General features: G+C 35.2%; 4 protein-coding genes across 8 annotated transcripts; 2 read left to right on the forward strand and 2 right to left on the reverse strand.

Annotated features, from left to right (window-relative positions):
• The first annotated feature begins 592 nt into the window (after nucleotides 1-592).
• LOC104120133 (pyrophosphate-energized vacuolar membrane proton pump 1-like) lies at nucleotides 593-5,837 on the forward strand. Its single transcript, XM_009631849.4, has 8 exons — nucleotides 593-1,074; nucleotides 2,046-2,620; nucleotides 2,759-3,138; nucleotides 3,228-3,314; nucleotides 3,830-4,160; nucleotides 4,533-4,943; nucleotides 5,135-5,194; nucleotides 5,484-5,837. The coding sequence occupies exons 1-8, from the start codon at nucleotides 840-842 to the stop codon at nucleotides 5,688-5,690; spliced, it is 2,286 nt and encodes a 761-aa protein (XP_009630144.1). The 5' UTR covers nucleotides 593-839; the 3' UTR covers nucleotides 5,691-5,837.
• A 3,043-nt stretch (nucleotides 5,838-8,880) lies between these two features.
• On the forward strand, nucleotides 8,881-12,709 carry LOC104120134 (calreticulin). 2 transcript variants are annotated; one of them, XM_033652552.2, is made up of 14 exons: nucleotides 8,881-9,040; nucleotides 9,912-10,019; nucleotides 10,127-10,319; nucleotides 10,420-10,678; nucleotides 10,765-10,821; nucleotides 10,914-10,961; nucleotides 11,050-11,136; nucleotides 11,216-11,273; nucleotides 11,365-11,432; nucleotides 11,547-11,642; nucleotides 11,716-11,763; nucleotides 12,063-12,092; nucleotides 12,239-12,316; nucleotides 12,419-12,709. In XM_033652552.2, exons 1-14 carry the CDS (start codon nucleotides 8,932-8,934, stop codon nucleotides 12,428-12,430), a joined length of 1,251 nt encoding a protein of 416 aa, XP_033508443.1. In that variant the 5' UTR covers nucleotides 8,881-8,931; the 3' UTR covers nucleotides 12,431-12,709. The 2 variants fall into 2 exon arrangements, with proteins under 2 accessions (XP_033508443.1, XP_070035953.1); XM_070179852.1 differs by lacking the exons at nucleotides 12,239-12,316; nucleotides 12,419-12,709 and having other exon boundaries at nucleotides 11,716-11,798; nucleotides 11,840-12,093.
• Nucleotides 12,710-13,344: 635 nt separating this feature from the next.
• On the reverse strand, nucleotides 13,345-20,516 carry LOC104120136 (histidine kinase CKI1). Of its 3 annotated transcripts, none has more exons than XM_009631857.4 (8): nucleotides 19,026-20,516; nucleotides 18,749-18,868; nucleotides 18,405-18,626; nucleotides 17,001-17,684; nucleotides 16,235-16,610; nucleotides 15,027-15,601; nucleotides 13,677-14,759; nucleotides 13,345-13,554 (listed from the first exon to the last, which is right to left on the reverse strand). In XM_009631857.4, exons 3-8 carry the CDS (start codon nucleotides 18,588-18,590, stop codon nucleotides 13,345-13,347), a joined length of 3,114 nt encoding a protein of 1,037 aa, XP_009630152.1. In that variant the 5' UTR covers nucleotides 18,591-18,626; nucleotides 18,749-18,868; nucleotides 19,026-20,516. The 3 variants fall into 3 exon arrangements, with proteins under 3 accessions (XP_009630152.1, XP_033508445.1, XP_009630151.1); XM_033652554.2 differs by having other exon boundaries at nucleotides 18,724-18,868; XM_009631856.4 differs by lacking the exon at nucleotides 18,749-18,868.
• A 144-nt stretch (nucleotides 20,517-20,660) lies between these two features.
• Nucleotides 20,661-23,521, reverse strand: LOC104120135 (universal stress protein A-like protein). Of its 2 annotated transcripts, none has more exons than XM_009631855.4 (4): nucleotides 23,107-23,521; nucleotides 22,905-23,011; nucleotides 22,689-22,807; nucleotides 20,661-20,924 (listed from the first exon to the last, which is right to left on the reverse strand). In XM_009631855.4, exons 1-4 carry the CDS (start codon nucleotides 23,282-23,284, stop codon nucleotides 20,828-20,830), a joined length of 501 nt encoding a protein of 166 aa, XP_009630150.1. In that variant the 5' UTR covers nucleotides 23,285-23,521; the 3' UTR covers nucleotides 20,661-20,827. The 2 variants fall into 2 exon arrangements, with proteins under 2 accessions (XP_009630150.1, XP_009630149.1); XM_009631854.4 differs by having other exon boundaries at nucleotides 23,086-23,477.
• Nucleotides 23,522-25,088: the final 1,567 nt, after the last annotated feature.

Consider the following 25,088-nt stretch of genomic DNA (forward strand, 5'->3'; position numbering starts at 1 on the left):
ACGGGTTCAACTGAACCCATAACTTTCGACGCGGAGTAAAATTTATAAGTAAAAATTCATTAAAATTATAAAAATAGTAGATTTGAACCCATAACTTTAAAAATATAATGGGTTCAATGCTAAAAATTTAAAATTGAACACATAGAATTTAAATCCTGGATCCGCCTCTAATTTAAACCATCTAATTCTAAAAAAAATTGAAGACTTGACATTTTTATAATTATGCAATGGTTAGTCAAAATTGTAAATTTAATAAATGCAGAATTTGATGCACAAGTTCTCCTATCGGTATTGATTTTGATTTACCTGTCAAATGCTCCTTACCCGAGATATTTATCGGGCAGGTCTTTTGGATAAAGTTTTCTAAATCAAACAAAACGATAAATCAAACCAACCAATTTAAAGTTTTCCACCGGTTTCCTTGCATGCAAAGCTACCAAATTAAAGAGCAATTTTTTGTTCCACGTTACATTTTCTTTGTCAAGTTGTCAACAGCAGTTGCAGATTTTGGACTTGGCACATAACATATATTAAACTCCATTTAGTTTTGACTTTATATACGCAAATCAGTGTAAAGATGTTCAGTGTATTAATGTATATCTGTTGTAGCAAATAAACTGCCTTTTTCGGGTTACTAATCTCGCTTGTTACGAACGGTAACCAATAGCTGTATTCTCTAGGTGATTTGACCATTAATATATAAAAGTTAAACTCCCTTGCCAGAATACCTGAGCACACCCTTTTTGTTGTGGCCTGTGTGTGCTTATGCCTTATATATAGCCGCAGAAAGAGAAAATTTTCAAGAAAAGTAACTTAGTTTTGCTGTTGAAAAGTTTGAGATGGGGTTGATGAGTGAGGCCTTAACACAGATTCTGATACCTTTAGCTTCTCTTGTTGGCATTGGTTTTGCTCTGCTTCAGTGGTTTCTAGTCTCAAAGGTCAGAATCTCTAGTGGGTCAGAATTGGAAGATGGATACAATGACATGTTGATTGAAGAAGATGTACAAGAGGCAGGCATTGATTCTGATGCGGCTGTTGCCAAGTGTGCTGAGATTCAGAAAGCCATTTCTGAAGGTGGGCTTTTTTGTTTACATACTAAGGTTATAATGATTGTTTTTGTCATGCGTTTCTGCGCCTTAAACATGGTTAACAAGAAAAAGCATGAACTTTACCTGACTATTAATTCTACCTGGCAAAGCTTAGGCAGATGCAAACAAATCAACAAGCTTTTTTTTTTCCTGCTCTGATTTGGACTCTATTTTCCTATGTTTTCACACACTTCATTGACCGCTGTTGGCTATGCCCTTGGGTGCAGAGCATGAACCTTTTCTCCTTTCCCCTTTTGCTGTAACCGTTGTTGGTTCCATGTAAGTTTGTACTTTAATATCCACGGACTTCTCCTTTATTTCAAGTGTCTTTTTTCAAATTTATTGTTTATCATATCGATCGATAGCTGACAAACAAAACTAAAATCCCAATGCTGAGGTATCCTCATTGTCATTTAAGGATGCAAAGAGATACTTGCATTTTCCGACATAACAGGTTTCCAGTTATCACTTTCATGTCCAGAATAACTCTTTTAAGTCATCAATATATACCAAGTGAGAAAATATGTACCTTTTGAAGCTTGAGAGTCGTATATACTGGAACAAAGATTTACTCACTTGTTTTCTCTTTTTAGCTTGTAGTCGCCTTGAGGGGGGGGGGGGGGAGGGGAGTGTGAAGGGAAAAGAGAGATCATGAATTGAGGAAGAATATGATACAAATGGAGCTTGATTATGCCAATTTAATCAGAATCCTAGTAGATTCCTACTAAATATGTAGCATGGCATAACGTTTTTGGTTGAAAATGAAATTTTTTATTCAACCAAGTACAACTATGTACAGCTGCTAGCTCCATTAGACTCTCGAGCTAGTTCTCCATATCCATTCACTACCTATATATCTTGTTGATTCCTTCTTACTGCATGGATCAATGATGAAAAGAAAAAGAAGGGACATGATTGTCCTGTTACTTTTGTATTAACTATGTCAAATGTTGGCAGGGGCAACATCCTTCCTGTTCACGGAGTACAAATATCTCGGCATATTCATGGTGGTATTTGGAGCAATCATTTTTCTCTTCCTTGGATCAGTAAAAAAGTTCAGCACAGAAAGTGAGCCTTGCACTTTCAACAAAGAAAATCTTTGCAGACCAGCCTTAGCCAATGCTATCTTCACCACCATTGCCTTCTTTCTGGGGGCCCTAACTTCAGCCCTCTCTGGTTTCCTTGGAATGAAAATTGCAACATATGCCAATGCAAGAACAACTCTTGAAGCAAGGAAAAGCATTGGGAAGGCGTTCATAACAGCTTTTCGCTCTGGTGCAGTTATGGGATTCCTACTAGCTGCCGATGGCCTCTTAGTTCTATATGTCTCAATCAACTTATTTAAGCTGTACTATGGAGATGATTGGGAGGGCCTATATGAATCTATTACTGGTTACGGTCTTGGAGGATCTTCAATGGCTCTCTTTGGAAGAGTTGGAGGAGGTATATATACAAAAGCAGCAGATGTTGGTGCTGATCTAGTTGGAAAAGTTGAACATAATATTCCTGAAGATGATCCGCGCAATCCAGCTGTAATTCCTCCTCTAAACCTTTTAGGTTCCCCTATTCCTTGATGTCACTTCTGCTCTTTCCTATATTCTTTATGCTATCTGTGTATATAAGTTTAAGCCTTATAAATTTTGTGTTACATTGTCCTTTGTTGATCACAGGTAATAGCAGACAATGTAGGTGATAATGTAGGGGATATTGCTGGAATGGGCTCGGATTTATTCGGTTCCTATGCTGAGTCATCATGTGCAGCACTATTTGTTGCATCCATTTCATCCTTTGGTAGCAGCCATGACTACTCAGCTATGTCTTATCCTCTGATTATCAGCTCAATGGGAATTATTGTTTGCCTGATAACTACTCTTTTTGCAACCGATATGTTTGAGATAAAGAATGTGACTGAGATTGAACCATCTTTGAAGAGGCAACTTGTCATCTCAACTGTTCTGATGACCGTTGGAATTGCTTTTGTCAGCTTCTTCACTTTGCCATCAGAATTCACTATTTTCGACTTTGGAATGGAGAAAGTAGTGAAGAACTGGTACTCTTCTTCTTGCTTCACATTTTCTGCACTGTTCTACCTCTTGTCTATGTTTCTAATTTAGTATGATAATTTATTTATTGCTGCAGGCACATATTCTTCTGTGTTTCAATTGGTTTATGGGCTGGCTTGGTCATTGGTTATACTACTGAATATTACACGAGCAATGCTTACAGGTTGGTAATTTCAGTTGTTAAATTATGAATGGATAACTTGATTATTATGCAAGGTTTAACATCAGTATCACTAACTATAATATAAGTTGCATAGCTTGCCATTTTTCAAGCCATATCAAGTATTATTTAAGCAGTCTTTCTCAATCGAAAAGGAAAGAAGGGGAAACAAATGTCAAGCTAAACATGTTATGAAAATTAGCTTCGAAATGGAAACAAGAAAACAGTCATTAATTGGTTAAGGAAATAAATGCTCAACCTGGAATTGCTTTAAAGAAGCTACTTGAGATTGTGACCTGTGATGATCGAAAAAGCTATCAAATTTTCCTCTCTACTTCTTGGCAATAGTAATTAGTGTTTCATAATGAAATAGAGAAGGGTGTTTCTCCACCAGCAATGAAGCATTGTGTATATGCATGTTTTTTCTCCTTCTCTTTTTAATTTCTTTTTTTTTTCTGGTGGGGTGGGTATTCAATATCTGATCTATGTTCTTAAGGTCTTCTGTTGCAAACTTGCAGTCCAGTTCAGGATGTGGCAGATTCTTGCAGGACTGGTGCTGCTACAAATGTCATATTTGGATTAGCTCTTGGATATAAATCTGTTATCATTCCCATATTTGCCATTGCCGCTTCTATATATGTGAGCTTCAGCTTGGCTGCTATGTATGGCATTGCAGTCGCTGCTCTGGGAATGCTTAGCACTATAGCCACAGGGCTCGCAATAGATGCTTATGGCCCTATCAGTGATAATGCTGGTGGCATTGCAGAGATGGCTGGAATGAGCCATAGCATCCGTGAAAGGACTGATGCTCTCGATGCTGCTGGAAACACAACAGCTGCAATTGGCAAGGTTAGATAAGTCTCTTTCTAATCTATAGCATAAACCTCTTTATATTCGTCCAATTAAGCTACAATGTGATTATAGAGTCACAAATGCTAAATTGAGTGTTTCTTGATGTCCTTAGCAATTCTTTCCAAAGTATGAGTCATTTACACTTCTAAACTAGAAAGTTTTTCCAGCAAATTTTTAATGATCAGCATTTAGGTCATTGGTAAGTTGTGTGAAAGAGAGATGCTTTAAGTGACTATTCAAAGTTGTGTTCTTGCTACTGGTACTCTTTATACCATGTTAAGTGTTACTCTACATCACTACATGAATATGTAACAGACATCATAGTTCTGTAGCACATATACCTGATAAGCTACATTTGCACATTATCAGGGTTTCGCGATTGGATCAGCTGCACTTGTCTCTCTTGCTTTATTTGGTGCCTACGTGAGCAGAGCTGGTATCAAGACTGTCGATGTCTTGACACCAAAGGTCTTCATCGGATTAATAGTAGGGGCTATGCTTCCGTATTGGTTCTCAGCCATGACAATGAAGAGTGTAGGAAGTGCAGCTCTGAAAATGGTTGAAGAAGTTCGCAGGCAATTCAATAGTATCCCAGGATTAATGGAAGGAACAGCAAAACCAGACTATGCAACTTGTGTCAAAATCTCAACTGATGCTTCCCTCAGAGAGATGATCCCGCCCGGAGCTTTGGTCATGTTAACACCTCTTATTGCTGGTACCTTTTTTGGAGTCGAAACACTAGCTGGTGTGCTTGCTGGTTCTCTCGTTTCTGGTGTTCAAGTATGCAACTCTTAGTACCTCTCCCTATCCATTCAGCCTTCTACTTCATTTTCACTTTGCAACATTCATTTCTTTTTTCTTGTCCATAATATTGGCCTTACATTTCGATTAACCTTTCTCCCTGCATTTCATAACCTCTCTTATAATTTGCAATCTTATAGTAACTTATTCACATTTTTGGATGACTTTAGGTTGCCATTTCAGCTTCAAACACAGGTGGGGCATGGGATAATGCCAAGAAGTACATAGAGGTAATTAACTTATAAGGTCTCAACTTCAAGAATACTGGCATATTACAATATGTTAAGCCATTGTATTTGGTATCACTAGCGGAGCCATGATTTTCACTAAGGGGTGTTAAAATATGAAAAATTAAATACAAGGAAAAGCCAAGGGGATTCAACATATAGTATATATACATAATTTTTTTAACCTAACTACACAGTGTAATTTTCGACGAACTCTGCTATTGTTTGGTATGACGTAAGTCATTTTCTAGGAAAATATTTTCCGCTTGAAATATGTTTTTTTTTTTTGCAGGCTGGTGCAACAGAACATGCTAGAGCATTAGGACCAAAGGGATCAGATGCTCACAAGGCTGCAGTTATTGGAGATACAGTTGGTGATCCTCTAAAAGACACTTCAGGTCCATCATTGAATATACTGATCAAACTCATGGCTGTTGAATCTTTGGTCTTTGCTCCTTTCTTTGCCACTCATGGGGGTCTCCTCTTCAAGTTACTCTAGAATGAAACTCTTGTACAAGTAATGAACCATATTTTTTCTCCAAATAAAATAGAGCTCTGCCTAAACAAATTTTGTTACTTGTCATTTTTGAAAAGTGAGTACTATTTTCACTGAAATTTAATCAAGAAAATTTAATTTCAATAAGAATGTGCATTGAGCATTCACATGTTCACATTGCCTTATCATAAATTTACTTTTCCATCATTCCACATTAAAAAATTTCATTACATCTTCAATAATTTTCCTCCCTCAAGTCTTCAGTTTTTCTTCTTTTAAAAAGTTAATCACAAGTTTACTTTTTCTAATCTTCTGGTTGCCATTTAGTAACAAAAAATAAAAGAAAAGTGATTGCTGAACACAGAGATAAAGAGAAGGTGAATAGGGTGGATTAAAGTATATTCCTTTGCATATGCCATCTTTCTTTTTGCAGATACTTGTGGGTACTAATAAGTAATAACCAATAATTTCCCACAAATCAAATTAGAAGGAAAAAGAATCAATTACTGAAAAAGAAAAGGAAAAACTAACTGATTGTTGAAAATGTCAGAAAAGAAAAATAAAACAAAAGGAAAAAAACAAGATTTTAGCAGTAATTAACTGATAGAACCATTACTTACATTAGGTGTACTATAGTGCATGAGCTGGCAAACACATTGCATTTATAAAATAACCAGTTAAATTTTGGAATAAAGAGATGTCATCATTTTGGAATTATTAATAATGTACTTAAATTGAAACAAAATGGAATTAAAATATTAGATAATCTATTACGTAAAGATTAAGGAAGGGAATGATAATTTAAAGGGAAAATATGTATTGTTAAGGATAGGAAGGGAAAAATGTCTTTAGTTTAAATTTGAAAGGGAGGGGGGAGGGGCAATGATTTTCTTCCTTTTTTGGCATTTTTATTACTTAACTACAATTAATTAATATAGAATTTTATCTCAAAAATCTTAATTCTAGTGTTATAAACAGTATTACAGTAATATCGGTAAGTTTTTTCCGTGCGATATAATTTCCTGACTTGAATCGGTAATATTATAATCATAACAAAACCTAGCTTATGTGAGTGGCTGAAATTGATGTCTTCCAAATCAAGCATCCAATTCATTCAGAAATCTGCAAAGAAAGACAAGTGCCGGCCCACATATCCTTTTTCGATTTATTCATTTTGGATAATCAATTATGTTGGGATCTCACTGGTACTTATGCAAAAATGGTAAAGAACTAAAATGAAGTTGTACCTTCCCGTTAATTCAGCCACATGATCGGATATGGACCGAATCACTCGACCACTCTTTCTTAAAAAATTAAAATGGACAAGTAATTGGATCTTGATTAAGGATGACTTATTTAGGCCTCGTTTGCCCGTTGATTTTTTTTTCAAAAATGTGTTTGTCCATGAATTTTATGAGTTTTTCAAAACTCAAAGTGTGGTTTTGACTTTTAGTTTTGACCACTTTTTCAAAATTTTCAGAATTTTTTTCTCTACTCCGAAAACTGCAATATTTTTTCAAAAGTGAAATACATGTCCAAACATAATTTCAATATTAAATACCAATTTTCAACTTAACTCTAAATACTAATTGTTTCAAAAATTATAAAATTTATGTCCAAATGCCTACTTAATAATTCCACCCGAAAGTTGTTGCTTTCATCCAAAGGTTACATATACTGTATATACTATGAGAATTCTGCAGGCATGCTTTATTTTAATATAATAATTATATAACGTCAGAAACCAACCACATGGTTGGGGTATGGTTTTAGTCTTAGAACTTTCTAGAGTTTCATTTTGTGTTTTTATTTTCACTAACCATTTTGTACCCACCACCATATTTTCTTGTAATGAGATCGACTGCACAATGTGTTAATTGATTTAGAAGGTACCTTAGTAAATCAGAAATCTCAATCAGAGTAAAAAAACCTTCAGTAAAATAATTAATATATATACAATTTAACTTGAACACTAACAATATTTAAAAAAAAAGAACAATAAAAAATTCAATTGACATAAATGTGTTTGTTAATATCTTGCATGTCACGTTTTGTTGTACAGTTGGATCCGATTGGCACTCGACTTTTTTTATTATAATTTTTTCACTAAATGGAATCATCTTCCATTTCTTGATGGATGACAAAAGAAAAAGCAACCAAAAAGGAAATGAAATGAGAAGAAGTAATATCCATGGAAACAAATATTGTAGAATGACAAGTTTGTATTCGTGAACAAGTTTTACATGCTTTAAGCTTTATGTACTTTCTAAGTTTTCGAAATCTATGAATCAACTAGAATATTTTCAGACGTAACGTTTGAAATATCCATGGAAGCAAATAGATTGACTTTTATGGTTGAAACATCTTCTTATATATGAAACATATTTTCAGACGTAAAGTTTTTATTTTTAGTTGTTGACAGTAAATTGATGTTGGCAAAGAGAATTTATTGTACAAGTTCACTGTTAGAAATATAAAGGTCCCTTTTCTTTGATTAGCCACCTTAGTATGAACTATGAACTCACCCACCCACATTTTTTGCAATTTCCACAAGAAACAATGTGAAAAAGTAATTAACTTTGGGGTTTTTCCGAGGGATCTTTACACAAATAATCGAATAGATTTATTGTTTATTTTTTTTAGTTGGTATACATAAATCATGTATTAATTATACATAATTATATAAATATTATATATGTACTATACTTATATTATATATCTGGATATTATTTTTAATTTAAGAGGTTGAGTTGATGACTATTTAATCGACTTTTCAGAAATTCACTTTTTTTTTTTGCTTCAATCTCAAAAGGTAAATAGAAATAGAAAAACAGAAAAAATAAAATCATTTTTATTGTACAAGTCCTAATTATACTTTTAATAAACAATAAATTCTAAGATTAATCGTTATCTGCACGCCATTGTATGCGAAATTCATGTGAAAGAAAAAAGAGAGCAAAAAACCAATGGCTAAATCCGTTATTTTGAAAAAACCATCGCACAAGTGCCAACTTAATTGTGGTCACTTTCAACTCGTGGAAATACCCAACAAGCTTCAGCCACGTCAAGTCAATGACACTCTAATTACAAATGCCTATTTTTAATTCGACCACGTCATTGAACGTATCCACGTCGGACTAGACCAAACGCTGCCCTACGTATCTACCAAAATCCTCTCGCCAGTATAAAAGAGCTTTCATCAGAGATCTCTCAGAGTCAGTATTTCGATCTCACAACAGTGGCCATGGCTACTCAACGAAGGGCAAACCCTAGCTCTCTCCATCTAATTACTGTATTCTCTCTGCTAGTTGCTGTAGTCTCCGCTGAGGTCTTCTTCGAGGAGAGTTTCAACGGTAATTTTCTTCATTCTCTCTCTTTTTGTCAGTTTAATTGATCGCTATCATTTGAATGAATTTTGGTATTACATTTGATTTGGAGTGTGAAAATCCGAATGTACTTGGTGTTTTTAGTGTGATCTGAGAGGAACTTGAAATTTCGAGGTAGATCTGTGAATTTTAAGATGATAGGAGTAGATCGGAATGTTTTTTTGACGTGTTAGGTTTTTTGCATTTTGTATTTGTGATTGTTACTTGATTTATTGAATGATGTTTAATCTGAATGCTATCGATTATCTGTAGCTTTTCTCACGGAAAGTGTACGTTGCATTTTGTGCTTTTGTTCGTCTGGTGGCATGTGATGGAATTGGAAGTTTATTCATGTAAACGAACTAAATTCGTAATTGTTAGATCTCATCCCGTTTTCTGTATTATTAAAAATCATGGCTTAAAGCTCCGCATAACTAATATTGGATATATAATGTTATACAGAATAAAATTTGGAACACAAACATAATTATTAGTAATAAACGGATCAAATTAATTCTTGACTTTTCTGTATTATAATTAGTGCACCGTATACGGTCTTGACTTTAGTTGGCCAGTCTACTGCAAATGGTTGATGTGTATATGTTTGTTGAGTCTGCAATTAAAACAGTTAGCATCAATTAACTATACATTCGGCTGAATAGCAATCAATACTTAGTTGTTCGATCCTAAATACATTTTAGTGTTGCATTAAGTTACTTAATTAGTGTGAAGGCAATGCTTGTATGCTGATATTCTGTGGTTTGCTCTGCTACAATGCAAATTGCCAAGTATAAATGGTTCAAATTATTATTCGATTTTTAGCACTGGGGCTAATAAGGTTTGCTTCTTGAACTTTTAGATGGCTGGGAAAGCAGGTGGGTGAAGTCTGAATGGAAGAAAGATGAAAACATGGCTGGAGAGTGGAATCACACATCTGGCAAGTGGAATGGAGACGCTAATGACAAAGGTCTGTGATTTATTCAAGCTATAAGCCTTTTGATATCTAAATCTAGTCTAGAGGAGCTGAATAATGATATGTTTAACTAACTCTTATTTGTTTCTGCACTGCGGCAGGTATCCAAACCAGTGAAGACTACAGGTTCTATGCCATCTCAGCTGAGTTCCCTGAATTTAGCAACAAGGGAAAAAACTTAGTGTTCCAGTTCTCTGTGAAGCATGAGCAGAAGCTTGACTGTGGTGGTGGGTACATGAAGTTGCTTAGTGGGGACGTTGACCAAAAGAAATTCGGTGGTGACACTCCCTACAGGTAACACATCGTATTTTCTTGCTACTTGTAGTATTTTTTTTCTTTGAAAATTGTGTTGTCATTCAGATAAATTTGCTTTTTGATATATGTTTCCATACAGCATTATGTTTGGCCCAGACATCTGTGGCTACAGCACCAAGAAGGTCCATGCTATTCTCACTTATAATGACACAAACCACTTGATCAAGAAGGAAGTACCATGTGAGACTGATCAACTGACCCACGTCTACACTTTCATCCTCCGCCCTGATGCTACATACAGCATTCTCATTGATAATGTGGAGAAACAGTCTGGTAGCTTGTATTCTGACTGGGACCTTCTCCCACCAGAGAAAATCAAGGATCCAAGTGCCAAGAAGGTAATTGACAGTTCATCACATTTTCATGGTCAATTGATGTTTATCTTTTTTGTGGTGTTAATGATCAAGTTTCATGTTTATGGCAGCCTGAAGATTGGGATGAGAAGGAATTCATTGATGATCCTGAGGATAAGAAGCCAGAGGTATCCTTCTTAATTTGTTTGTGGTTTGTCTTTGCCATAATTTGAAATTAGAGGAAGACGACAATCAACAAATTCAATTTCTATAAATGCAGGACTATGATGACATTCCAGAGGAGATAACTGATCCCGATGCCAAGAAGGTAACCACTAACCAGTTGAGATTTGCTTATACAAGTTTGGAATTTAGAGTATTTTTTTTTAATTTCTGATGGATTTTTATATTTGCAGCCAGAGGACTGGGATGATGAAGAAGATGGTGAATGGACAGCCCCAACCATTCCCAACCCGGAGTACAAGGGCCCATGGAAGCCAAAGGTTTGTGGAGTCAGCACATTTAAGCTGAATGACTTATCCTATACTATGATACCTAATGCTTAGTCATTCATTTTTTCAGAAAATAAAGAACCCCAACTACAAGGGGAAGTGGAAGGCTCCTTTGATTGACAACCCAGGTTTTTTCAGTTGTCTATACAACATTTGTGTATTTTTTTATGAGGAATTTAATATCATAATTATTGATATCTATATTTTTTTAATCTATAGACTTCAAGGATGACCCAGATCTCTATGTTTTCCCAAATCTGAAGTATGTGGGAGTTGAACTGTGGCAAGTAAGAAAGTTTCCTTTTCTTGTGTTATCTGGCTGTACTCCCAAGTTTGATTTATTGCATATGCACTTATTACTCCATGGCATCTTTTTGACTGAAGTGTAATATATTTTGCAGGTGAAATCTGGAACCTTGTTTGACAATATTGTCATATGCGACGATCCAGAGTATGCCAAGGCAATTGCTGAAGAAACATGGGGAAAACAGAAGGATGTATGTAGTTCCCTTACGTGAATCGTAGTAGAATTATTGAGTCTTAGTATCTTACATTATCTTGATTATGCAGGCGGAAAAGGCTGCTTTTGAGGAAGCAGAAAAGAAGAGAGAGGAAGAGGTAATAATTGATTTATTCTTTGTGCTGATTTATTTCTTATTCCACAACAAGTTCTCTCTCTTTTTTTTCCTAACAACTTATTCCACAATAAGTTCTCTTAGGCATCAATGTCAAACTGATATACAAATTAAGCAGTTCTTAGCTACAGATAGGTGGGAAGTATGCACCACTTGTCCTTCTCCCCCCCTGTAATTCAGATCCTCTGTTTATGCTAGTTTTGCATCTGTGGTAACTTTGCCTGTGTTCTTTTTCCTGTGTGTTTCTTGATTACTTCTGACCCAATTTAAATCTCTGTTCAGGAATCAAAGGCTGCTCCAGCTGATTCTGATGTAAGCCTTTAAATTTTCTTTGAATTTGCATCCTTTCCAATTCTCCTTCACCTATGTCGCAGCATTCAATACCCTCCCCTACCCTTCCATCAGGAAGCTGAATTCTTCCTCTATCTTGCCCTTATGGTGTGAACATGTTTTTCCAGGCCGAGGAAGATGATGATGCCGATGATGATGCTGATGATGCTGATGACAAGTTGGAGTCCAAGGATGATGAAGCGCATGTAAGAATTGTATCTTGTTTAAGTTTCAAGCAGAGCTAGCAGCCGCACTTTTCTTCTTGTTCTTAATCTGACTGTATTTATTCTCTTGCACCTGTTTTGCAGGATGAACTGTAAGGGCCAAGCATTTTGATTTAAGCTGACAAAGATGCTAGCAAGATGAGCTACCTGGCAGTTCTTACCCCCCCCCCCCCCCCCCCAAAACCCCCCACCTTTTTTCCCCCTTTCTATTAGTGAATTGTAGCCCCTTTCCATTTTTAGCCAAAAGACAGATTTGGGGGTGGCTGATTGCTTTGATGTTCGGACTCAGGCCAAGAGCAAACATGTTTGGTTTTGACTAGAATCTACTAAATAGTTTTGAAATTACACCAGCGTGAATTTTCCCCTTGTTTTCTATTCGACTGGCTCCTTGGCACTATTGTTGACCTTTCTGCTGCTGCTTTTTGCTGTTTTTTTATTGCTTGAAGCACCATCTGAGAAGCTTAGATCATTAATCATGTGTAAAGATAAATTTATTGGCCCCCGAGTGTAGTCTATCCTGAAATAATGACGGTGATCTACCAGCGAGGAAAATGTCACTAAGAGGTAGTTTGTGTGTAGACGAGTTAATTTGTGTGGTACCCTTTGTTCTCCGATAAACTAGATACGATGAATTTCAACCTTAAGCAATGAACTCTTAGCCCTTATAATATTGAGGTTATCATTTGAGTTTTGCTGTATCATCTTAAAACAAGTTGTCACAAAAATAATAAGAGAGCTTGCTTTTGTATTTAAAGATCATGTGATCAATAGCTTATTTATAGGTTGGTCGACATGTATTGATTGCTTGCTTGCCATCAGCAGCGGAATTTTCCTTCATCTTCCTCTTTCTTTTTCCTTTCCTCCAAATCTTATATATTAATATCGATCACCTCAAGCAAGAGCGATGCTACTGTTACAATTTTTTTGTATGAACTAAAGGCTATAAGGTAGGTAGATACTAGAGATCATATTCGATGATATATTTCATTCTAATGGCAATAAAAAGTCGTTCAAAACTGGAATTTGTTAATGAGATCATACAACTGTTGAATATTTAAAGGTTTAGTCAAGCGAAAATCCATTCCAGCATCTTTAATAAGCAACTTTATCTCATCATCCATAGTATGGGCAGTCAATGCAATTATGGGAATATGAATACCATGCTGCTTCTCCTCTACTCGTATAAGCCTTGTTGCCTCATACCCACTCATAACCGGCATCTGCATTCATAAACATCTCAAACTATTTTAAGTTGAAAAAAAAATCCATAAACATATAACATTTACAATATTTATTTGTAAAAAATAGTAAAGCAGAAAAGAGGTAAGTGTAGAAATGTTACCTCGCAGTCCATCAATATAAAATCATAGGTTTTGCTGGCATCATCATCACCTTCAGACATGTCTTTCAAAGATTCCCAAACCTTATCACAGGCCTCTTTTCCATTCTCAGAAACATCAACATCTGCTCCTAATTTTTGAAGAGACCTAGAAGCGTACATGCGCAATGTGGGTTGATCATCAACCACCAAAACCTTCTTTCCTTTAAAGTCCTTGCTAGTAGTACTACTCCTTTTGTTACCATCATTTATAACAATCTCCTCGAGTTGGCACTTAGGTAAGGCATCTGAGTCCAATTCTTGGAATTCGATTTCTTGACCAGTCTTAGTCCTATCATGTTGGATTGAACTATTTCGATATTCAGATAAAAGTCTAAGCACTTCATATAAACGTTTGCCATGCAATGGCTTTTGAAAAACATAATCAAAAGGAGGAAGCGGTGGCTGGCTGCTGCTGCTAACATGATCTTGCAACAACACAACCTTGCAAGTAAGATTCTGCAAATCTTTCTTGAAGTTAACGACGGGTGAACTCAATTCTGAGAAAATTCCTGCCTGAGAATCAATAATTATCATTATGAAGTTTGACGAGCCATTGGAATTAGACCTTTTGCAATGAGGGATGGTTTGATCATGTGCGTCCTTTGTGCCCGAAGCCACTTCATTTGTATCACCAGTGGTTAAATTCAGATTTACCTCAAATTTCTCAAGGGAACTAGAGGAAAGGTCTAACTTTCTCTTTATTCTATCAAGCGCCTGAACAAGTTCGTTAATTTTACCCACTTCTGAAACTTTTATGTTCATTTTGCTAATCGCTCTGCTTAAAACTTTTCTCCTTTTTTCTTCAATTAGGAATAGGACAACATGATATCCCTCTGATCTAGATGGAGATGACCGAAATTGGAGTCCCAAGTGATGGTAAAGATAACTTCGAAGGCCATGATTTTGCGTATTGGTTTCTTGTTCCTCAGCTTCAACAACAGATACTGGAACACAAGTAGTCAGAAATATGTTGAATTGGAATCGAGTGCCTCTTTCTCCATCCTCTTTGTCAACAATCTTGATCTCTCCCCCCATTAGATGCACCTGTCACATAACAAACAACGGTTTATCTACACCAAATTTACGGTAAACATAATCATATCTAGAGCTTTAAATTTATTTTGACATATACATGGCCTCCTTTAGATGATGTGTTGTTCAATCATATACTCTACAATCAGAACCAAAGGGATTACAGCAGAACCGCTTGGATTTGTTTACTCAAAGAATGTACTTTTCCAAGTATTGTTATTTCATTCCATATTAAATTGTTGAAGGAAACCAAAAGAAAAAGCCAGTTAAGATACTCACCATAGATTGAACAATGCCTAGTCCCAAGCCATAACCTTCTTCTCCACAAGTTGTTTCTTTCACCTGAACAAAGTTCTCAAAGACATGTTTTTGTTTATCTTTTGGAATCCCTACACCTGTGTCATCCACCTCAAAGGTGAATTCCATGCAATTGGGATTTTTTTGAATTGCTGGAAATTCATTCAAAGTATTGCAGCAACACTTTTGCTTGGTGCACAATCTTGTCAAGCAGTTCAATGGACTATGCCGATTACAAACAATAAGGGCGCTGTCTTTACTTGGTTTGCTCACAGAAACTTTGACAGAAATATGGCCTTCTGAGGTAAATTTGATAGCATTGGTAACCAAATTACTTACTATCTGCATAATTTTCACTTTGTCACCTTTCACTGAGCGAAAGGTTGAAAGAGACCCATCACTAGGGTCAAGAACCAAATCCACTCCCTTCTCTATGGCTCTATGATAATGCAAATCAACTATGTTCTCGAGGAGTTCTGCTAGATCGAACTCTTCTCCCTTGAGTGGCATTTTACCAGCTTCAATCTTGCTCGCGTCCAGAACAGAATTTAATATGCCTGAAACAATTTCAGCAAAATAGAGTTCTACAAATTATACCAGTGGTGACCATATATTGGAAGCTCTATATTTAAAACTTAGGCCAAGTCAAAAGTTTAACAGTATATTAAAATCTAAGATAGTTGTATCTAGTTACCAATTATCTTGGAGGAAAGCCAAACAAGTACCATTGATAATTACTACTTTTAACCTTGATGACCTCATATCTTCATTGCGCGAATTTGTCACTGGCAATGAGGGTGGAAAATGGTAGTATTTACTAGTTGTATTATTTGATCTTTCATGACAAGAAGCTTTCATTCTTGAGAGAAAGACTATGTTCATTATTTTAAAGGTCAAACTGTATATAATCCATCAACTCCCCCTTATTACTAGCCAAAGTTTGTACACGTAGATTAACAACCCTTACAAAAGTTTGATTCGTCAAAAAGTTGTCAATTTCATTGCCCATTCTACAATTCTGTTGGCGTTTTATTAATATTCTCAAAGTGCTTCAATATCTTGAAAATAATTATCGTTAAGTTAAGTGAGGTATAAAAGGCTTTCATTTTACCCATCAAAACTTGTTCGTGTGAGGGAAAAATAAAAAAATAAAATAAAAAAAATAGAAATATAGCATTTATAGGACATACCTAAAAGGCTTGTGGTTTCATTATTGATGAGCTGCAGGTTAGATGCAGTTTCAGAATCTGGGGATGCCTCATTAAGACAGTGATTTATCAGACAAGTTATAATTCCAAAACCATTACGAATGTCATGACTTGCGGCAGCAAATGCGAGACTCTTTGTTATACTCTTCCTCTCCGCTTGATTAGTTGATTCCATTTGTTTGATCAGAGCAGCACACAAAAACATCTCTTTCTTTGCAGCTTTGAAGACTATGATAATGAAAGCACATAGTGAAACTACTACAATAACAAACAAGAGCACAAGCAGCAAATATGCTTGCGCGCTATGCTTAATGACATTACTTCCCATTCCTTGAGCACTGAACGCCACAGTGTACACCTAAAAGCAAAACAAAAGCCAATTAGTCTTTTCAAGGTTCATTTCCTATTTGTTGTAAGCTACTCCAATAGTAATTTATTCATTATTCTGTTTAAATTTTTTGATTAATCTATGCATTGTTTCATTTAATCTTCAATCTCTCCAGTATTCTTCAATTTCCATATTCAACGTGTCAGAAACGCATCAAATCAATATACTTAAATAGTCTAGAATGCGCTGTCCTTGCAGAGAAAAATATGACTCAGTTTAGACAAATCTCAATACGAAATCTTGAACAAAACACGTGGTTTTAAAACCAAAACACAAGATATAGCACAGTAGAATATTCTGCAGATCGAGATTTCACTAAGTCAAAATGGTGACATATACAAGTAATTGGTCAAGACATACCGATTCGAGTCCAGCTATTTCAATGACAGAGCAGTAGAATATGAAATTATTCTCCTTGATTTTCACTTCAAACTGTCCCCTTTCTCCATTTACCAGCTTGCAAGACTGGTTGCCACTCAAATCTTCACGAGAACCATTCAAGTTCTTGAATTGCACAGAAACAGTACCATTATACACAATTATGCTGGTATGTGGAATCTTTGTGTCCACAATTACTTGACCATTGTTACTAGCCAGGTGAAAATCCGCACCGTAAAAATTTAAGGTGGAAAATCTGTCATCCACATATTGTACTGGAAATCCCACAGAGATCTTACCTCTTCCATCCATTGTGGCTGTATTGAAAAATAATTCCCTCTTGGCCTTGTTCAAACCAGTGCTAATAGAGGACTGAGATGCATACCCCATTGTTCCTTTTAAGGATTCTTTAGACCAGCCTAGAGTCTCAACACCAACTGTTTTTGCATCAACAACCACTGGTTGCCCATAAAGCATCCCGGTGTCACGATTCACTGGCTGACTATACCATATTGCAGATGAAGTATTGGAAAACACTGCAAAAGTTTGGTCCTCGTCGTGGCCTTCTTCAGTGTAACAAGCGACCATCAGCCTATCTTGTCCCACATATGAGACTTGTGATACGAATGGGATTGTTGAAAGTGACAAAAACAAAAGGGGTGCTACCTAAACATCAACAAACCAACAATACATGAGTTTTCTTGTCAGCTGAAAATTGTCCGAATGAGCAAGGAAAAATGTTGAACTAGTGCCATGTTTCAAAGTTTGGTTCTCAGTTTTTACCTTTGTACTCTAATTATTAGTATTCAAATGATTCATCATCATCGAACTATTTTTCGCCGGCAATCAACCTAGCGCAATCCCTTCTTATGTTGACTCCTAACTAGTAGTGAAGTTAGGAATCCTAAAGGGGATTCAGAAAATGTAAAACGTCAATATAACTTTCTAATGGAGGGGATTCAGTTCAACCCCTATCCACTGGGACTGGTCATATTTTACAAACTCACAAAGGTGGAGGCTATGTTACAGGGACACTCCAAAAATGTTGTTGCGCCCTTGTCGGATCCACCAAAAATACGCTACTTTTGGAGGATCCGTCACGCACCCGGCGACATTTTTAAAGAGTCCGAGCAACATGGTGGAGCTGCTCTAACTATTTTTCAAAATGGGTAGTCTCTCATAAAACACGTAAATTTGCTGCAACCAACTTCATTCTAACACTGTAGAGCTGATGTTCTTACTACCTGATAATGAACACTACTTGAAATAATTCTATTAAACTACAATGAACAAGTTCTTTCTTGCTACCTCATCAAACTCGCAAACTCCAGAATATATAAAAGCACCAAAAAGGAAAAAAGAAATTGAGGAAATTTGTTTATTTACCTTAGATTGGATTGCGGTGAAGGGTAACTGAGTTCCATTGAGAGATGAACTTAGACCTCTAGCCAAGCTTGATGCTGAGTAATTTAGGGGAAGAAACATATTGGCAGTGTGTTCAATCTGTGAAAATGTTTTATTTCTCAATTGTTCTGATAGCATGTTCACATGGTGTTCACTCTGATTTCTCATCACAGACAACTTCACAAAAATGTAAATTGCCACTCCCTGCAATGAAGTTTCGAGGAAGAAAAAAAAACGATATTATTAATACAAATTATATTATCTTGTCAATTCCGAAGATTCAAATAACATATATTTTTACCAAAAATACTTGCTAATTACGGTACATTGCTAAAGTTCTTCCTATTTTTTCTGTATAATCATCCGAAATCCACTGGCTCGACCAATTCTAATTCGCACAGTAGAAAGCTCACTTTAGCAGCTCCCTACCAAAGGGAACTTCATTCCTGCACTCGAACCGATAGCTTTGATTAAGAGTTGAGTACATTTATCATTCCACCACAACCCTTGGTGATAATTTATTCCTAATTCATTTAACCTAAAGTAATTAATATTGACACCAAAAAAAAGAAGTAAAGACATACATTATTGAAAGGTACTTACAAGGAGAATGAGGAAGAAAGCATGACGTAGCACATTGCAGGAGTAAAGCTTCATCCGTTGCATAGTGTAATTCCGATGTCTATAATTTCCCAATATGACAATCAATGCACAACGTACTCCCTAACATATACAAAATTTATTGCTGAACTTCTTATAACAATTGAGTGATAATTATATACTTATCAAAAACTAAATAAAGTGTATTGCATGTATATATTAGGATACTAGTATTGATGAATTGTTACTTGATTCACAAAGACGAAACACATATAACCTAATCTTATAAATACAATTTTATTACACTCTAGTATTGCTAACCAATACAAATTAAAGTCATTGTAATGCAAGTTTCAACTGGGGAATGCATTTAAAGATCAAACTAGTAAAAAGCAGGGCTTGAATAGGAAAATTTAGAAGAGATAAAGGAACAATAACTACAACAAGAAGTTTGAGCATTGGCTTACCCAAAGCAATGCCCCGTGAGGAAGAAAGACATAGAGACGTTAAGCTGAAACAGAATCGTTTCTCCTTTTCTTCATTTTGTATTTTTATTTTTAATGTTATTTACTTGGTTAATAAGAGTTCTAATTGACTTGAGATACCATGCAAAGTGTAAAACTTCTCATAGATAAGCAATAACTCTCTTGTGTGTATCCCAATTTATGTGGACTTTTTAGACTTTAGTTGTAACACTTACGAAGATAGAATCGTTGTCGTTACCATGAAAATAATATTTTAACAGTGGAAGTTTGGCTTCGCTCTGGAAGGAAAATACCTATGTTCCCTTTAATTTTATATATGTAGCCTTATTTTAGGTAGTTTTAATACTCCTCTAAGTTTTTTTTTTAGAGGCACAGGATCTCTGATATACCCCTCTACTTACATTTATTATATAATCTCGTCCCCCATTATACTTTTTAGTCATATTTGTCCCTGCGTCAAAGTTCTTAATTTACCCCTCTTTTGATGAAATTTACACGTGGCACCCCTCTGAATGAAATATCCATTTCCACTCTTTTTTATGTATAAATTTTTAATGTATCTTTTCATATTTTAGTCTATTTTGAACTTGTATAGTTTTTCAACAGAATGATAATTTTTGAGTGGAAAACGCCCTACTCTGCTTTTTCTAGAGTTCCCTTGTAGAGAGAGATAACTCGTTTGAACCCATAGTAGCAGAAAAAGAACCCATTTTCTAACCACAAGAAAGAACCCAAATAAATAGAAAGAGATAACTCGTTTGAACACAATGTAGCAGAAAAATGTTTGAAGAGTGGCTTAATTTAGACTAATTGCGTTTTACTTGATACTCATTTTAACGCAATCAACATTAACTGAAACGTTTCTTGTATTATACAAACTGCATAACTAATACTCACTTTGTTTCAATTTACGTGAACATATTTACTTTTTAGTCCGTGCCAAAAAAGAATGACCTATTTTCCATATTTGGAAATAATCTACTGTTATGCAATAATTTATAGACGCACAAAATATGTCTCATTTTATACCTCAAATTCAAAGTTCTTTTTTTTTTTTTTAAATTACGTGTCAAGTCAAATAGGTTCACATGAATTCAAAGGAGAGTATGTGAACCAAGGCTTTCCTTTGCCAATGTTAGTCATGCAAAAAAGGTTGCTCGAACAAAAGGCAAATAAATTTGAAAAGCAATCATACAATCATTCTGCAAGTTTAATCCAAAAGTACATAAATCAAGGTAAACAAGAAAAAGAAAAACTACAACAAAATCACAGAACTCTGCCTATTTACATTACACAAACAAATTCAATAACGTACAAAATCTACTTGCTGGTGCCATTGGTTTTTGGCTTTTTCACTATTAAAACTGGGCACTTGACATTCTGTGCACAGTGGTTGCTCACACTCCCAAGAAATGCCCTGTATTTAGATCAACATTAAAACCCTAGACACCATTACATAAGCATGAAAAAATGCATAATATACTTATAAGAGTATTCTTCTTTCTACCTTTTTTTTCAATTCACTGTGAAAATTGTTTGTTATTTTCCTTGTCATTAAATGTAATGAAAAATAATTCAGATAGTATCATGGTTCACTTGGTAAAATTTAGGAAGCGATCCAAATTTATCCGAAACTAAGTCTTGGTAGCATTTCAGGGACTAAATTGGACAGCAATAATCATAATTTGAATTATGAGTGTTACCAATTCCCATCCTTAATTAAATAGTATAAGAATGAAGATTGGCTGCCAATAGTAATTGTTTAACCTTGTAACAAAACAAGTCTCTTTCCAAGCAGCTTTTGAGTAACTTTAGGACCATAGAGCAATAAATCTTTACAATTTGTTTGATATCATCTTACTAAATATTTAATTAAAATTTTTAACATAATGGGTGTATTTAATGTTTTTCTGAAAAATATTTTCATGAAAAATGAGTGATTTTATCACTTATTTTCCCTTATTTGGTTGGGGAGTGAAAAACTTTTTCCTAAAAATATTTTCTAGTGTTTGGTTAAAGAGTAAAATATTTTTAGGAAAATAATTTTTTACGCTACTCTCCTCACCTTCCCAAAATCCTCATCTATCATATTCATGAAAAACTTTTTTCTACATTGAAATGAAAGAAAATATTTTTTCTACATTATGAAAAAAAAGTACTCAAACGAAAGAAAATATTGTTTCTACATCATAAAAAAAAAAGATTCGTTTTGTTGAAAGAAACTATTTTTTCTGCATCATGAAAAGAAGATACTCATTTTGTTGATACACAAAAAAAGTACTCTATTTACATGAAAAGAAAGTACTCTTAATAATATTAATGGGTGGTGGTAGGCGAGGTTGGGGTGGGTAGGGTTTGGTAGTGGGGGTAGGGGTTGGGATGGTTTGGAGTGAGTTTGTGGGGGTTGGTGGGATGGGAATAGGATAGAGAAAGTTGAAAAGAGTTTTAGAAAATATTTTCCTTTCCTTTTATAGGAAAAAACATTTTTCTTCAATTCAGTACTCACTCCGGTCCACAATAAGTAATCAATTTACTTTTTAATTTTGGTCCAAAATAAGTGTCCATTTATGTAATCAAGAAAAAAATTAATTTATTTTTACTCTTTTACCCTTATGTGCATATCCCTAAAAAGTTTTCTTACTCCTCACATTAATATTTAATTAAGGGTAGTTTAGTCATACTAGGTATTTTTGTATAGAATTTAGTATTTTCTTAATGGGCGTGCCTAAAGCAAACCGGTCAGTTATTGTGGACCGGAGGGAGTAATGTTTTCAAAATAATTTAAGCCAACCAAATATTACAAAATTGGAAAATGTTTTCCAAATATCAAACACACCCACAATATGCATAACTAACAAATTTCCATGATTGTTTACAACAGATTATGTTAACTACCAAACGAGAAAGTAATTAGTAGTTCCTAATGCCAAACGAGAAAGTAATTAGTACTTCCTAATGTCTCATTTTATATGAGAGTCTTTTTTATAATTTGTTCTGAAAAGACCGACATTTTTTATATTAGGACACTATAATTAATTCTAATATTCTCATTTATATTCTTAATACAATGTTTATGAGTTCTGACCATAAGATTCTCGAAATGGCTATCAAACTTTAGGGGAGTGAATTTTGAATATCAAATGGCTATAAGTGAAAAAAAGTACAATAGTAAAAAGCGTACCTCTTGATTACACCATAGCCATGGCTTCCCATGACGAGCATGTCGACATGTAACCTCTCCGCCACCTGACAAATCACGTCCCTTGCATCACCGCGCTCCACTATCGTCTCCACCTTAACCTGAATACAACCCAACACAGACAAACATTACCTCTAAGTTTCTGCACTGACCAATTTAACCTTGATCTATCAGTAAATTTACAAAAAATGGACTAACCCCATCCAAGTCCTTGCAAAGTCGTTTCGCCTTCTCCATAACACACTGTGCTACTTCATTGCTGTACCTCTCCATCGTCGCCAATATATCAGATGAAAACAAATACCCTGAGATTTTAACAAATTTACCAAACCCGCCATTCAATTAATCAGATACCCTCCAAATACTTTGTTAAGTTTACCTTCAGGGTTGTCTTTCTCACCTGTTCCGTCCAAGGAAGAGTAAACAGCTCGAGGTGGTATGGAGTAGAGGAGGATAAGGGCATCATTGGTATTTCCAGTGATTATGTTCTCTATACACCATGAAAGGGCGTAGGTGCTCTCCTCGCTCTCATCAACCGCCACCAATATCTTCCGCGCCTTTGCTGCCACGTCAGCCATCCCAATATTGGATCTCACAACGATGATTGATTTTCTCTGTATAAGACTTTTAGCTGAATATGGAAAGTGAGGGAATCAATTGAAGATATTTATAGTGTATGGGAGTCTGAGGAATTGGAGGGTTTATCAGTGGAGGGCTGTAGCCGGTGGATTGAAAAACCTGTTGGCGGTTTGCGATGGCGGGTTTTTGGTGGGTCTTTGGTTTTGAGTTGAGATCACTTCGCCTAATTAAATTGATTGATGCTTTTGTCCTCTTTTGTCCCTCTTTTCTTTTCTTTTTTTCTCTTTTACTTTCCCATATTATTATTCGTTGTTTGAGTACACGATCCAAGGAAAAGGATCACAAAAGAATAGATTGATGTGACAGAAAATGTTATCGTTTAGGAGCTCATGATTACTGCAAAATCAATTGAAGGTTTAAGGAAATTATATAATTTTTTTTTAAAGTTAAAGTGTTTTGGCTAAGCTTTTAGAAAAAAAGAAGTGATGTTGAGTAGAAGCAGAAGCAGTTTTGGAGAAATAGAAAAAAGTAACTTTTTCTCAGAAGAATTTTTTGAGAAGCGCTTTTGAGAAAAATACACTTAGAAGCACTTTTTAAAACTTGGTCAAACACAAATTGCTGCTTAAAAGTACTTTTCAAATTAATTAGTCACACAAACTGTTTTTTACCAAAAGTACTTTTGAAAAAAACGCTTTTGAAAAAAAAAAATCACTTCTCAAAATAAGTTGATTTTTCCGGTTTGGCCAAACATACTATTAATTTCTCTATGTAACTATTGAATTGAGAACTTTTTATTTGAACTTTAGTTTGATCTGTTTGTCTCCGTAGATCAGTAGATATAAGGCTTTTTTGCATTGCGTTGGAAGCAATTTTTGACCCATTTTTAATTACATTTACTTTTTACCTAATTGAAATAATATTCTTTTTATCGATCAAAACATTTATTAATTTAAATGGATTTTACGATAGTGCCAACCCTTTCAGAAAAAGTTCTGGATGTTTTGTTATATTTTCGCCCAGGAACATGAAATGGTTTGACACTGCATCAACATATGCGAGACATTAAACTGAAATTATTCCACCAAAACAATTAAGCAAGCTGCTATTGTAAAGGCATCACATACCTCATGCCGTAAAACATGTCATAATATGCTTCATCGATATTTCTTCTTACATAATGCACTTAGAATCTGGTTGTATCATGGTAGGCTGCCTACATCACACTCCTATAGGGTAAAGTTCTTTCTTGAATCCTATGTGAACGCCATAATATTTTATACACCGAACCGTCTATTATTGCGATTGGGATCGTTCAACCGATGTGCTCCTAAATTCCCTTCATCACAGGTTTCCAGTAGAGGACTATTTTGTGGGAGTATTTTCAAAATTCAAGTGGCTATGCAAATCTACCATGCGTTTTCATGCATGAAAGACTAGGCACATTTTGTCAATATTATAGCCAAGTGGACTAATATATTTGGACAAGTATTAAAAGACTCTCCACACTTGTCATACATGCAACCTCCCTAATCGCCTATAAATAGGTTGTGGATTAGCCATCATACTAACTCAATTCTCAACCAAGAATTCATCTTGCTAATCATTACTTTCTTCCTGCAATCATTACCTATTATTATTAATTCTTCTCTCCAATTTTCTGAACCTGCTGGATTTATTATTTAATTTTGTTGAATCATGTATCCTCTAAATAAATAGAGGTACGCTTGTTTAATCGTGGAAAAATATTTCACATTATTGAAATAGTTTCTTAAGACAGTGCCCAACACGACTCAAGCCAATTTG

The sequence above is a fragment of the Nicotiana tomentosiformis genome, chromosome 1 (assembly GCF_000390325.3).
Source record: "Nicotiana tomentosiformis chromosome 1, ASM39032v3, whole genome shotgun sequence".
Taxonomy (NCBI): Eukaryota; Viridiplantae; Streptophyta; class Magnoliopsida; order Solanales; family Solanaceae; genus Nicotiana; species Nicotiana tomentosiformis.

Coding starts and splice junctions, on each gene's coding strand:
- LOC104120133 (XM_009631849.4), top strand. CDS start 840: ATGGGGTTGATGAGTGAGGCCTTAACACAGATTCTGATACCTTTAGCT. Junction 3,139..3,227: donor GAGAAAGTAGTGAAGAACTG/GTACTCTTCTTC, acceptor TTATTGCTGCAG/GCACATATTCTTCTGTGTTT. Junction 5,195..5,483: donor ATGCCAAGAAGTACATAGAG/GTAATTAACTTA, acceptor TTTTTTTTGCAG/GCTGGTGCAACAGAACATGC.
- LOC104120134 (XM_033652552.2), top strand. CDS start 8,932: ATGGCTACTCAACGAAGGGCAAACCCTAGCTCTCTCCATCTAATTACT. Junction 10,320..10,419: donor GGTGGTGACACTCCCTACAG/GTAACACATCGT, acceptor GTTTCCATACAG/CATTATGTTTGGCCCAGACA. Junction 10,679..10,764: donor AGGATCCAAGTGCCAAGAAG/GTAATTGACAGT, acceptor TGTTTATGGCAG/CCTGAAGATTGGGATGAGAA.
- LOC104120136 (XM_009631856.4), bottom strand. CDS start 19,088: ATGCAACGGATGAAGCTTTACTCCTGCAATGTGCTACGTCATGCTTTC. Junction 16,611..17,000: donor AAATAGCTGGACTCGAATCG/GTATGTCTTGAC, acceptor TTTTGCTTTTAG/GTGTACACTGTGGCGTTCAG. Junction 13,555..13,676: donor TTATATTGATGGACTGCGAG/GTAACATTTCTA, acceptor TTATGAATGCAG/ATGCCGGTTATGAGTGGGTA.
- LOC104120135 (XM_009631854.4), bottom strand. CDS start 23,284: ATGGCTGACGTGGCAGCAAAGGCGCGGAAGATATTGGTGGCGGTTGAT. Junction 22,808..22,904: donor TTTGCAAGGACTTGGATGGG/GTTAGTCCATTT, acceptor GGTTGTATTCAG/GTTAAGGTGGAGACGATAGT. Junction 20,925..22,688: donor GGCTATGGTGTAATCAAGAG/GTACGCTTTTTA, acceptor ATCTAAATACAG/GGCATTTCTTGGGAGTGTGA.